The sequence below is a fragment of the Amblyomma mixtum genome, chromosome 1 (genome assembly GCF_055824585.1).
Source record: "Amblyomma mixtum isolate Tamu chromosome 1, ASM5582458v1, whole genome shotgun sequence".
NCBI lineage: Eukaryota > Metazoa > Arthropoda > Arachnida > Ixodida > Ixodidae > Amblyomma > Amblyomma mixtum.
In genome coordinates, this window is record NC_143012.1 from 160095717 (window position 1) to 160108117 (window position 12401).

Below are 12401 nucleotides of genomic sequence, written 5' to 3' on the forward strand. Positions count from 1 at the left end.
TGAAACGTGCTCTCCTGTCTGGCTTCGGCCTGGAAACGTTACTGTCCACCTATGCTTGGGCGGCCGTCTAACTCCGGTTCTTTTTTGTCTAGCCTACCTGTTGTTAACCGCAGGAGATGTTGAAACAAATCCGGGCCCTGATAAGGTAGCCCTAGTTCTAACTATTGTCCAAGAAATAGCATCGTCCAATGAAAAGTTTCACAATGACATTTTAGGAAAATTGAAAGATGTTCACTCGAGTGTTACGGAAATCAAACGGCGCCTTTCTAAGTTAGAAGACAGCTCTGATACTGTCAGCAATGCTTGCATGGAAGTCAATAACCTTGGTGTGATGTTAAAAGAATCTCAGGGTCAACTCAAAACCATAGAATTAAAACAGATGGAACAATCAAGCCGAGTTGTTGACGACCTGAATAACAGAATGCGTCGAAATAACCTACTTTTCAAAGGCATACCTGAGAACCCATCAGAAACATGGAAAGATACAGAAAAATGTGTCACCGAATTTGTGTCCAAACACTTGGGAATTTCTGCAGGCGAAATAGAGCGTGCACACAGATTAGGGGAAGAAATATCCGACTACGTTCGTCCCATTATCGTTAAATTTCTAAATTTCAAGAATAAAAGCAACATACTGAAGAATGCATCCAAGCTGAAAGATGTTGAATCGCCACGTGTGTGGATTGAGGAGGACTTCTCGCCCAGAATGCAATTCATTAGGAAGAAGCTGAGAGACTTTGCTCGGGCTAAACGGCAGCCTGAAGAAAAATACAAGCTTCTGTACGATAAGCTCCTCCTCAACAACACGATGTACTGCTTCGACAGCGTTGCTAGCGAGGTAGTAGCTCTTCCGAAGCGCAATAAGCCTACCGAAAATGAGTGACTGAAAGGTGCACACCGGAGATCTTCTTTGTCAATTTTAATATCAAACTTTCGTAGTTTATTTCACAAGCAAGATCATCTTTGTTCTTATGTAGAATCATGCTCGGCAGACCTTGTGCTCGGCACGGAAACTTGGTTATCCGCTGACATTGCTGATTCTGAGCTATCTTTGTCAAGCCATTTCTCGATATTCCGGAAAGATCGAGTCTTGTCACGTGGTGGCGGGGTGCTAATCGCCGTGAAAAAGAACTTGCAAGCGCATGTCATTCCTACAGATTCTTGCCTCGAGATTTTGTGGGTAGCTCTACGTCTATCACCTGCTGTAACTTGTGCCGTCGGGGTCTGCTATCGCCCGCCTGATTCACTGCAAGAATTTACCGAATATATATATGAATCCTTAAACATTGTACAAAATAGATTTCCGCTGTCACCAATATTCCTAGCCGGCGATTTCAACTATCCAAATATTGACTGGCACAATGGGAGGCCCCTGTATGGCACAAGGAAAGGTGAATGCCAGAATTTTCTAGACATCCTTTCCATGTTCAACTTGCATCAAATTGTTTCTTGTCCTACACGCGGTGGTTCGCTCTTAGATCTTGTGTTGACCACAGAACCAGAGTATACGTCAGTGAATGTACTAGACGGTGTAAGTGACCATAACATGCTACACAGCGAATTTACAATAGCCAAGAAAAAAGCAGAAAACAAGAAGAAACTCATATTTGACTACTCAAGAGCAAACACTGACGCGCTGATCAGTGACCTGACATCCTTTTCGATCGTGTTCATGCGTACATTTAGTCTTCACAATGCAAATAAGAACTGGACACTTTTTCGCGACAAACTGATTTCGCTAAAGGAAACATATATACCAAAAATCGCTATCACCGAGTCGACACAAGGCCTCTGGTTCACAAATCAAGTAAAGCGCAGTATAGGCAAAAAGAAACGACTATACTCAAAAGCGAAACGGTCGGGCTCAGTGAGCGATTGGGAGCTTTACCGCGAGCATGAGAAGTCATGCTAATCCGAAATTGCAGCTGCCAAGGACAAGTTTTACAATACGGACATTTCAAACATGCTTCAAACCAACACAAGAAAATTTTGGAAAATTATTAATCCCAACTACTCAACACAAGCATCAATATCTTTAGCAGACGAAGGGGAACTTATTTCTTTGGCCGAGGTCGCAGCCCATTTCAATGACTTCTTTTGCTCTGCTTTTACTGATGAGACTCCGATACCAACTGATCTTCATTTTCCGACCCTGGATTCCTGCATGCCTGACATAACTGTCACTCCTGAAGGTATATCATCCGCCATTGATCGCCTTCCGACAAACGCGGCTCCTGGACCCGACGGCATATGCCCCAAGTTACTTAAAATAGCTAAACCTGGAATTTGTTCTGTTCTTGCATCTATCTTCCAACAATCTCTCGATACAGGATGTGTCCCAAGCGATTGGAACGTTGCTCGCGTGATCCCTATTTTCAAGTCTGGTGACCCATTAAATCCCACAAACTATAGGCCTATATCATTAACTAACACATGTTGCAAATTACTGGAACACATTATTTCATCAGCTATTATGAATTACCTCGACCGACAGGACTTTTTCTTCGTTAACCAGCATGGATTTTTGCGCGGTAAATCTTGCGAAACACAGCTATTCGAATTAATTACCGATGTTCATCATGCTGTCCACCCTTTGTGCCAAATAGATGCGATATTTATCGACTTCAGAAAGGCCTTTGATAAGGTTCCACATCAGCGCCTCATTAGCAAACTTGCATGCTTAAATATAAACACGAAGGTTGTCAAATGGATATCTAATTTTCTATCAAACCGCACCCAGTCCATTTTCGTTAATGACCATTCATCTCCACTTGCCTCCGTGAAATCTGGAGTGCCACAGGGTTCTGTGCTCGGACCAATATTGTTTTTAGTCTACATAAATGACATCAGTAATAACCTGTGCTCTACAGTCCGTTTATTTGCAGATGATTGCGTGGTATATAGACAAATCAATAACCCTACGGATGCTTATTGTTTACAAGGGGACCTCATAAATCTCGGTAATTGGTGCAGAGACTGGCAAATGGAGATTAATGTGTCAAAAACGAAAGCCATCACGTTCACGACGATCAAGCCGGAGTCCTATACTTATAGTATAAACGATGCCCAGCTGGAATCAGTGTCCAACATAAAGTATTTAGGCGTTCATTTATCATCCAACCTGTCATGGAACCTTCATATAGATATCACGCTCAGCAAGGCATCCAAAGCGCTTGGCTTCATTAGGCGCAACTTGCATCTGGCCAACTCGTCTACAAAACTTACGGCATACACTGCATTAATCCGCTCAAAACTCGAATACGCGTCGCTTATATGGAATCCACATCAGACCTATCTAATAAATAAAGTTGAATCTCTTCAAAACAAAGCTGCCCGGTTCATCGTAAAGAACTACTCACGCACAGCAAGCGTATCTGAAATGAAAAAGTCTCTTAACTTATCTCTGCTCGAGAAACGCAGGTTGCTTCAGCTCATGTCCTTCTTTCACAAACTTTACCATAGTCATTCACCATTTTCTGCGCTACACGTAGTACCAGCTAACCAAGTATTTCCGCGACTGGATCACCAACACAAAGTACAGCCCATTTTCGCCCGCACAAATCTGTTTTTTCAGTCACCGCTTCTTGTTGCCATTCGCAACTGGAATCAGCTCCCGGAAAACGTGGCGTCCATCACTGACCACGTCACATTTGTCGACAATCTGAAGTGCTTCCTGGGGCTGTGAATGTTGTATGAGCCACATATATCTACCTGTTTGCTTCATGTTCGAATTTTGTGTGTACTCGCCTGTTTGTGTATTTTCTCCGTATTATAAACTTTTATTGTACCCCCCCCCCCCCTATGTAATGCCCACACGGGCCTTTAGGGTAACTGAATAAAAAAAAACAATCAATAAACATTGGCGCGACTGGAGACTGAATTCGAGGCAACCGGTCGAGTACAGATAGTTGCCAAATGCAACGAATACACCTGGAATGAGAGAAAACAACGTTTTATAATACGGCACAGCTGTTACTCTCTAGACGACGCTGTCAGCTTGAGGAAAGAACGGCTCCCCTAATTCACAATTTCATATAAATATTGACGTCTTAGAAAAAAACTGCTTCAATTCAATCTACGAGGAACCCTTCAACCGAATTCTAGAGCACAAACCGTGACACCAGAATGATATAAACATCAATAAAATCGGTGCCATTTGCAATTCCCTGCTTCGAATCAAATGCGCGTAGCCGAAAACTGCTTTCCAGACCTCCTGCGGGCAATGCAACAATCCAAGCATTCACAGGAAGGATTTTGATCTCCTAGACATGATGCGATACAATCCATTCTCCGCTTCAAATAATGCACACCTGTGTGCACCCCAAAATTCAGGCGACTAAGAAGCCCGTTCTCGAAAGTGGCGAATTCCGTGCGTTGAAGTCGGATGTTATCATCGCAGCAACAAGCAGCATCCCTGAGAGACCCGATTCTAGCAAGATGTCAAGGTCCCCTGCGTGCGAGTCGGTTGTTCGAGCAACATCAGAAAAAAGTCTCCGTGGTCCTCAGCGACCAGATCACTGCCAGAATCGGTGGAATGGAGGACTCTGACACCTGAACCGCGCCGTAAGAAAGAGATAAAGGAAGGACAGAGAGAAGAAAGGATGGAAAAGGTGCCGTAGTGGAGGCTCCAGAATAATTACGACCACCTGAGGATCCTTAACCTGCACTGACATGGCACAGCACAAAGGCGCCTTTTGCGTTTCGGCTCCATCGAAACGCTGCCGCCACGGTCGGATTCGAAACCAGGTACACCGGCTCAGTAGCCGAGCGCCCTAACCACTGAGCCACCGTGGTGGGTATTGTTTCTTTATTTATTTTTAGGACTCTCCCATATCTGTCAAGCGAAGAGAAAATGAGCTACCGTAGATGAGAGTGTGTCGCAGTCCGTATCTTTTCCCGACAATGTGAGTCAGAGCGCGGCGCAAAATACGGTGCTCAAAAACGAAGCTATATGCAACTTGCTGCACAGTTTGTTCTAGGCCATTCTTGAAAGAAAATAATGTTCGAGTACTGGTCCTCTCCGAAGCTGGACTGCCAAGCCGGAGTTCTTTGACCGGATATGTCGCCCATCAAAACTGCAGCATAAAGCCTTTTCCAGCAGGAAGTGCCGCGCTTTACATCCGCGGAGTGATGCCACAGTTGTATCTTTGAACGTAACCGATCGTTGCACTGATGACATTGAGGTAGCGGCTCGGGTTTCAAACACTATCTGTTGCGTTCATGTAAGTGTCTCCGCGCAAGAAGGCAGCATTGGATCTGTTTCTTCAGCAGCTTTGTGATCGCTGCCAAACTACTCGAATTATCTGTGATGATACCAGCCCCAACCATTCTGTTTCGTGTTACAGGAATACGGATTCCCACGGACGCAAATTCATGGACTTCATTGACAGTTTCGACCAGTGTGTTGGCAATGATGCAAGCCCTCTTTCTTCCCACCTCCAGCCTCAGCCAAAGCTTTAGACCTGACTTTTCATTCACCTTACCTCCGTGTGAAGTGGTCAACACCTGACTGCATGAGAAGTGACCATTGCCCGATTATTTAATATTTTGTTTATTGTACCTCTTTGTGCCCTCTGTATTTATTGCATTGTTGTTGTTTTTTCTTCTTTTTTTTTCTACTGTACTTTATTTTGGCTCTGCTAAACCGCGAAGAGTTTAGATGTGTATATTTGTGTCGTTCCATGCCTTGCTGCTGTTTCCCTGTAGAGGGGGGCTGTGGGCCTTTGTCAAGCTGCCGTTTACGAGCAGCTTTCACCCACAACCTCCTCCATCATACCGATGGAAATAAAGATTATTATTATTATTATTATTATTGTAAGCACAACATGCGACCTTCGTCTTCATCTGTACATATCCATCATCATCATCGCTCAAAGCACAACATGCGACCTTCGTCTTCATCTGTACATATCCATCATCATCGATCATCTTCTTCTTCGAAGGGTTGGTCGCCATACTTGCGGGTGCCATTAAAGCTCGCTCCATCCTGCGCTCTGTCCCCTGTCTCACAAGTGGTGGAGTGTGCTCTCGATCCCTGCGTCCTCTCCGCCGCCAGACTGCGGCTACGTTCCGGTCGCCACCTGCTCGTACCATCCGCACCGATGGATACCGTCAGCGACAACACCACTCGTACTCCCGGTGGGCCCCCCGTTCTTCTTCCTCTCGATTCGAACCGTCTGGAGCCAGCAGTGATGAGCCAACCCGGTTCTTCCCAATCTTCTGGACACCCCACTTGGACCATCACCACACTCCAGCGCGAGCCTCCCATTTTTGCTGGTCTTCGTGGGGACGATGTCGAGGACTGGCTCGACCAATATAACCAGGTCAGTGCCTATAATCGTTGGGACTCAGCGATGAAACTTGTAAACGTGTCGTTCTACCTCACTGCCGTGGCCAAGACTTGGTTCGTCGACCACAAAGATGCCATCCCGGACTGGGCTCACTTCTCGGCACAGATACGACAAATCTTTGGCACATCTGGTGCAAGCCCCGCTGTCTACAAAAAAAAGCTAGATACGCGCGTTCAGCTACCCGGTGAGTCCTACACATCCTACATTGAAGACGTGCTTGCCCTGTGTCGACGTGTCAACAGCGCTAAGTCAGAGAACGATCGGGTACGTCATCTTCTGAAAGGGCTTGGGTCATTTGCCTTCAACACGCTTGCTGCTCAGAATCCAACGTCAGTCCAAGACATCCGAACAACTTGCCATCGTCTTGACGACCTTCAGTCGCTTCGATTAAAAGACACCTGGGACACCCCACTTTCACCTGACGTGGACTTACGCTCCCTCATTCGCTCCATTATCCGAGAGGAACTGCACGGCTCCACCTTACCGCCAGTTGATTCCCACCCACCCCCAGCCCCGTCGTCCTCGCCTTTGCGTGATCTCATCAAAGACGAGCTCGCTTCGGTCACTCGCCCCTTGGCTGCGGAACCACCTGTACCGCGTTTTGTGCCTACCTATGCCCAGGTTGCTGCGACGCCTCCTGCTGCTGTTTACCCGTCGCATCCACAGCCCGTCCAGCAAACTCCGGTCTCTGTGTCCCCGAGCCCCGCTATGTGTCCTGTTTGGAGTCCGCCTGCACGTCGGCCGGTATGTCACTACTGCGGAATTCGCGGGCATGTTGCCCGTGTGTGCCGTCGGCGTCAACGCGACGAGCGCGAGTGGTACCCAGACTTTCGCAGCGGAGCTACGTACTCGTCACCTGCTTACCGTCCGGCGTTTGCCTCCAGTCCTCCTCGTCGCCCATCGTACGGGGACTTCTCCCAAGACGCTCCGCACGCGTCGTACGCTTACCGCCCACCGTTTGCTGACCCTACCAATTATCGTCCCTCCTATTCCTCTACCTCTCCGGACCGCTCCTCGACCGACAGGCCGTCGCGCTTCTGTGGATACCACTCAACCTGTGGCCGTTCTTTCCTCTGCCCCATCAATCTTCGCTCTTTCGACCCCTGCCTCTGCCTCTGCATCTATTTCAGCTGCTATCAGCCCCGGTCTCACCCGACTCAAAAAGATGAATTGCTTGCCGTCTTGACCAAGCATGCCGCTTCCTTCGATACCCAGGCAACAACCTTGAGCCAAACCACCGCAGCTAAGCATCGCATCTACACAGATGGTTCGGGCATCATTCGCCATCGCCCGTATCGTGTGTCTTCTAGTGAGCGCAAGGTTATTCAAGATAACGTAGCCGACATGCTCAAGCGCCACATCATACGCCCTTCTTCGAGTCCTTGGTCTTCGCCTGTTGTGCTCGTTCAAAAGAAGGATGGCTCAGTACGCTTTTGTGTTGACTATCGCGCCCTTAACAAGATCACTAGAAAAGATGTTTATCCGCTGCCTTGGATTGATGACGCCCTCGACTGTCTCCAAGGTGCACAATTTTTCTCTAGTCTCGACCTAAGATCCGGATACTGGCAAATACCAATGCATGAGGCCGACAAGGAAAAAACTGCTTTCGCCACTCCCGACGGATTATACGAATTCAACGTTATGCCGTTCGGCCTATGCAATGCTCCGGCCACGTTCGAGCGCATGATCGACACCGTTCTCCGAGGCCTGAAGTGGAAAACGTGCCTATGCTACCTCGACGACATAGTCATTTTTTCTCCGACCTTTTCTGAACACCTTGTTCGTCTCGATGAAGTATTAAGCGCACTTTCTGAGGCCGGCCTACAGTTAAACACCAAGAAATGTTGCTTTGCTTCCACTTCTATCAAGGTACTCGGTCACGTCGTTAGCCAGAAGGGTGTAAAGTATGATCCCGACAAAGTGGCTGCAGTTTTGCATTTTCCTCGCCCATCGCGCGTCAAAGACCTGCGCAGTTTTCTGGGGCTAGCGTCATACTTCCGGCGCTCCATACGCAACTTTGCCTCTATTGCGGCCCCTTTGCATAAGCTCCTCTGCGCTGACCAGCCGTTTGTTTGGTCTGAGGCCTGTGAGGTCGCTTTTACTACCTTAAAGAAGGCTCTCACATCTGATCCGATACTGGCACATTTCGACGACAATGCTCCAACGATTTTACACACGGACGCCAGTAGACACGGCATTGGTGCAGTTCTTCTGCAGCGGCAGCACTCTTCGTGCGAGCAAGTCATCGCCTACGCCAGTCGTACACTGACTGCAGCGGAGCAGAACTACACGATAACTGAGCAAGACTGCCTCGCTGTTGTCTGGGCCATTCAGAAACTTCGCCCTTATTTGTACGGCCGCCAGTTCACAGTTGTCACTGACCATCATGCCCTGTGCTGGTTGTCCTCGCAGAAAAACTTGTCCGGCCGCCTCGGCCGCTGGATTCTCCGTCTCCAGGAATATGACTTTACCGTCACCTATAAATCGGGCAAGAAACACCAGGACGCCGATGCGCTATCTCGTTGTCCCCTCGCCCAAACCCAACCTCCGCATCCGCAACCCGTGTCCTCCACATCCTCAAACTGCCAAACTACCCCTTCGACGGCTATTTCAACCTTGACCGCCACACCCATTGACTTGATGCCAGCTCCCAGTCTTGGCGATCTCGCCTCAGCGCAGCGGGCCGACCCTTACTGCCGGACTCTTATCGACCGTCTGAGCGGTGCTACGCGGCCACCGAATGCCCGCCTACGTCGCCAACTTAACTCTTTCAAGCTAGTCGACAACATCCTTCTTTGGCACAATTACAGCCCCTTCGGTGACTCATGGGTGCCTGACGTACCCCGTTCTCTTCGCCGAGAAGTTTTGCAGGCCTTTCATGATGACCCCCCGGCTGGCCACTTAGGCTTTCAGAAAACTTATGACCGCATCAAGCGCCGTTTCTTTTGGCCTGTCCTCTAAACCGCTGTTGGAAAATATATTGCGTCTTGCATCTCTTGCCAACGTCGTAAACGGAGCACGTCTGCCCCTGCGGGCCTTCTACAGCCTCTCCCCTGTCCTTTCTCCCCTTTTGAAGTCGTTGGGATTGACCTCTACGGTCCCTTACCATTAACGCCAACGGGCAACCGTTGGATCGTCACTGCCATCGACCACTTAACTAGATACGCTGAAACGGCCCCTGTTCCTTCCGGCTCTGCTTCAGAGATCGCCCACTTCTTCCTGAACGCCATCCTTCTGCGCCATGGAGCTCCTCGTGTCCTTATTAGTGACCGCGGCAAGTCCTTCCTCTCCAGCATCCTTGCCGAAGTTCTTCACGCCTCCAGAACCGTGCACAAAACCTCTTCAGCTTATCACCCTCAGACCAATGGGCTCACAGAGCGCTTTCATCGCACGCTGTCCGATATGCTAGCCACCTACATCCAGCCCGACCACACCAACTGGGACACCATGCTTCCCTTCGTTACCTTTGCATACAATAGTGCCGTGCAAAGAACCACCAACTTCTCCCCATTCTTCCTTGTGTATGGACGTCAACCTACCTTCACCCTCGAAGTGTCTTTCTTCTCCGCCCCCTCAACCTCTTCCAGACTCTCTCACGAACAGTTTACTTCTCGTCTTACCTACTGCCGTGCCATTGCCCGCCTGAATACCGACGCCTCCCAAGCCTCCCGGAAAAACACCTATGATCTCTCCCACCGTGCCATATTTTTTCACCCTGGTGATGAGGTACTGCTGTGGACACCAGTGCGTACCCCGGGATTGTGTGAAAAATTTTTGAGCCGTTATATTGGTCCGTATACTTTACTCGAACAAACGTCCCCGGTGAACTATCGCGTTGCCTCTGTTCATCCTGTTAATGATCGTCGTTGCCGAGGTGCCGAGATTGTTCATGTTTCCCGCCTCAAACCCTTTGCCCGTCGCCCTACTGTGCTCTAATCTGCGCCCGGGCCGGTCGCTTTCGTACGCGAGGGGAGAAAGTGTAAGCACAACATGCGACCTTCGTCTTCATCTGTACATATCCATCATCATCGCTCAAAGCACAACATGCGACCTTCGTCTTCATCTGTACATATCCATCATCATCGATCATCTTCTTCTTCGAAGGGTTGGTCGCCATACCTGCTGGTGCCATTAAAGCTCGCTCCATCCTGCCCTCTGTCTCCTGTCTCACATTATTATTATTATTATTATTATTATTATTATTATTATTATTATTATTATTATTATTATTATTATTATTATATAATTGAAGCAGAAATTGATGCAAGAAACTTGTAAATTCCAATGTGATTTTTTTTCACCTCTTTTATACAATGTATTTTCCTTAGTATTTGTATTTCAGTGTTTGTGCACTTACCCTGATATTTTATTGCCTTTACTTTTCGCTCGCCGATTTTGCCGGGCCTAGTCCTGCAAGCCTCCCTTGGCTTTGACAGGCCCGAGTTTGTATGTATCACCATGTGTTGTGGCAATAAAATTATTATTATTATTATTATTATATTATTTTGAAGCGAAAGCTTCACTAAGGGACCTCGGGCTTCAATCGCGGACCGTGCAAATTTGACCTTGAAATGACCTTGAGCTTGAAAGCAAAGAAAGGTGCATACTTGGCCCCATTGGACAGTGGACGACTTAGTCGCGCTTTAAGCTGCGAAACCAGTAGAGCGGGACCTTCGAAAGCAAAGGAAAGGCGCATAACTGCCTTGTTGGAGCTGTGGACATCTGGCGACGTGTTTTAAGCTACGTAGTGGTAGTGACAGATGTGCGCTGCATGTGCTGGCACTGACAACACAGTGGCAGAAACGCGGCACTGAAGCCATAGGCCGTCGGCGTTCATCTTGTTTATTAGCGTTGGCGTTGAAAACGTTTGACATTGCGATGATTTTAAGGAAAGGAAGTGTGCATAACTGGCTCCTTGGGTCAGTTGACACCTGAATCGCGTTAGCAGGTACTTGGGATGATGGCAGAGAGATATGGGCCGCATTCATCAGCGCTGACAACGTTGCGGCAGACACGCGGCACTGCTGCAACAGGCCGAAGCGTTCATTGGATAAGCAAATCTCGCGATCAACCATTAACTGCCACCTGCCAAGGTGGGTGCGCTGCCTATGCAGTGCCTGGAAAGCACTCAAGGTCACAGACGCCAAGCCGCTTATAGTTGTTTCGGTCCGTAACTAGGTTCAAAAGCCGCAACACTTCTTTGTTTGCTGCCGACTTCCTTATGCGTGGCTCCAGAATCTGGCTTGTTGTCAACTGGGACAGGTACCCAAAGCACCTATCTGGGTATCCGGTGATGTTATTGAGAAAATTATTTCTAGTATGATGGCAGGAAGTTCGGCGTTCAAGTTGCCTGACTATTTTCTGGCCTCGGCTTTAAAACATAAGAACATTTGCGCAGCGCGCAGAAGGGCGGAGCGACAACTAATGCGGAAAAAGGAAGACAGAACCTTAAAGTCTGCATTCAATAGGCTGAATTTTGCCATTCGATGACGCACGAACAAGGACTGCAGGTCGCTGTGGGCCTTCTTCTGTGCTAGCATGACTTTGATCTCACCGATGACGAGAATATGGCGAGTCATTGCCAAACTTGCTGAAGAATCTCATCTTTGGAAGCCTTTCGAAGCTCTTGCAGCACGCAAGCATGAACTTCTTGCATGTTTCGCAGAGAATTTTGCAGATTCGTTAGAACGTTCAAATTATGGGATTGACTTCTGTCCTCCGCCTGCTTGCTGTATGTCTGTCATGAATGCCCCGTTCACGCTTAGAGAACTCCGGGCAGTGCCCAGACCAGGTCCCGACGGCATCACCGACCAAAGGCTGCGGTCTGAAACACAGGAAGGCGCTCCTACACTACTTCAGTCTAGCTTGGAAGGCTGGCGACGCTCCGTCGTAATGTTAGCTGGCTAGTGTTATTCCAGTGCTCTAGCCTGGCAGATGTGACGGACCTGGCTTCGTATCGTCCTGTGTCACTAATATGTGTATGACTAAGCTGGTGGAGAGGCTGACAAGTGAATGGTTATCGTGGTGTCTCGAGGACAGCAAGGCACTATC

General features: G+C 48.3%; 1 protein-coding gene across 1 annotated transcript; it reads left to right on the plus strand.

Moving 5' to 3' along the window:
- Positions 1–2751: 2751 nt before the first annotated feature.
- Positions 2752–3703, plus strand: LOC149369533 (uncharacterized). Its single transcript, XM_089573864.1, has one exon. It carries the CDS (start codon positions 2984–2986, stop codon positions 3683–3685), a length of 702 nt encoding a protein of 233 aa, XP_089429990.1. The 5' UTR covers positions 2752–2983; the 3' UTR covers positions 3686–3703.
- The last annotated feature ends 8698 nt before the right edge of the window (positions 3704–12401 follow it).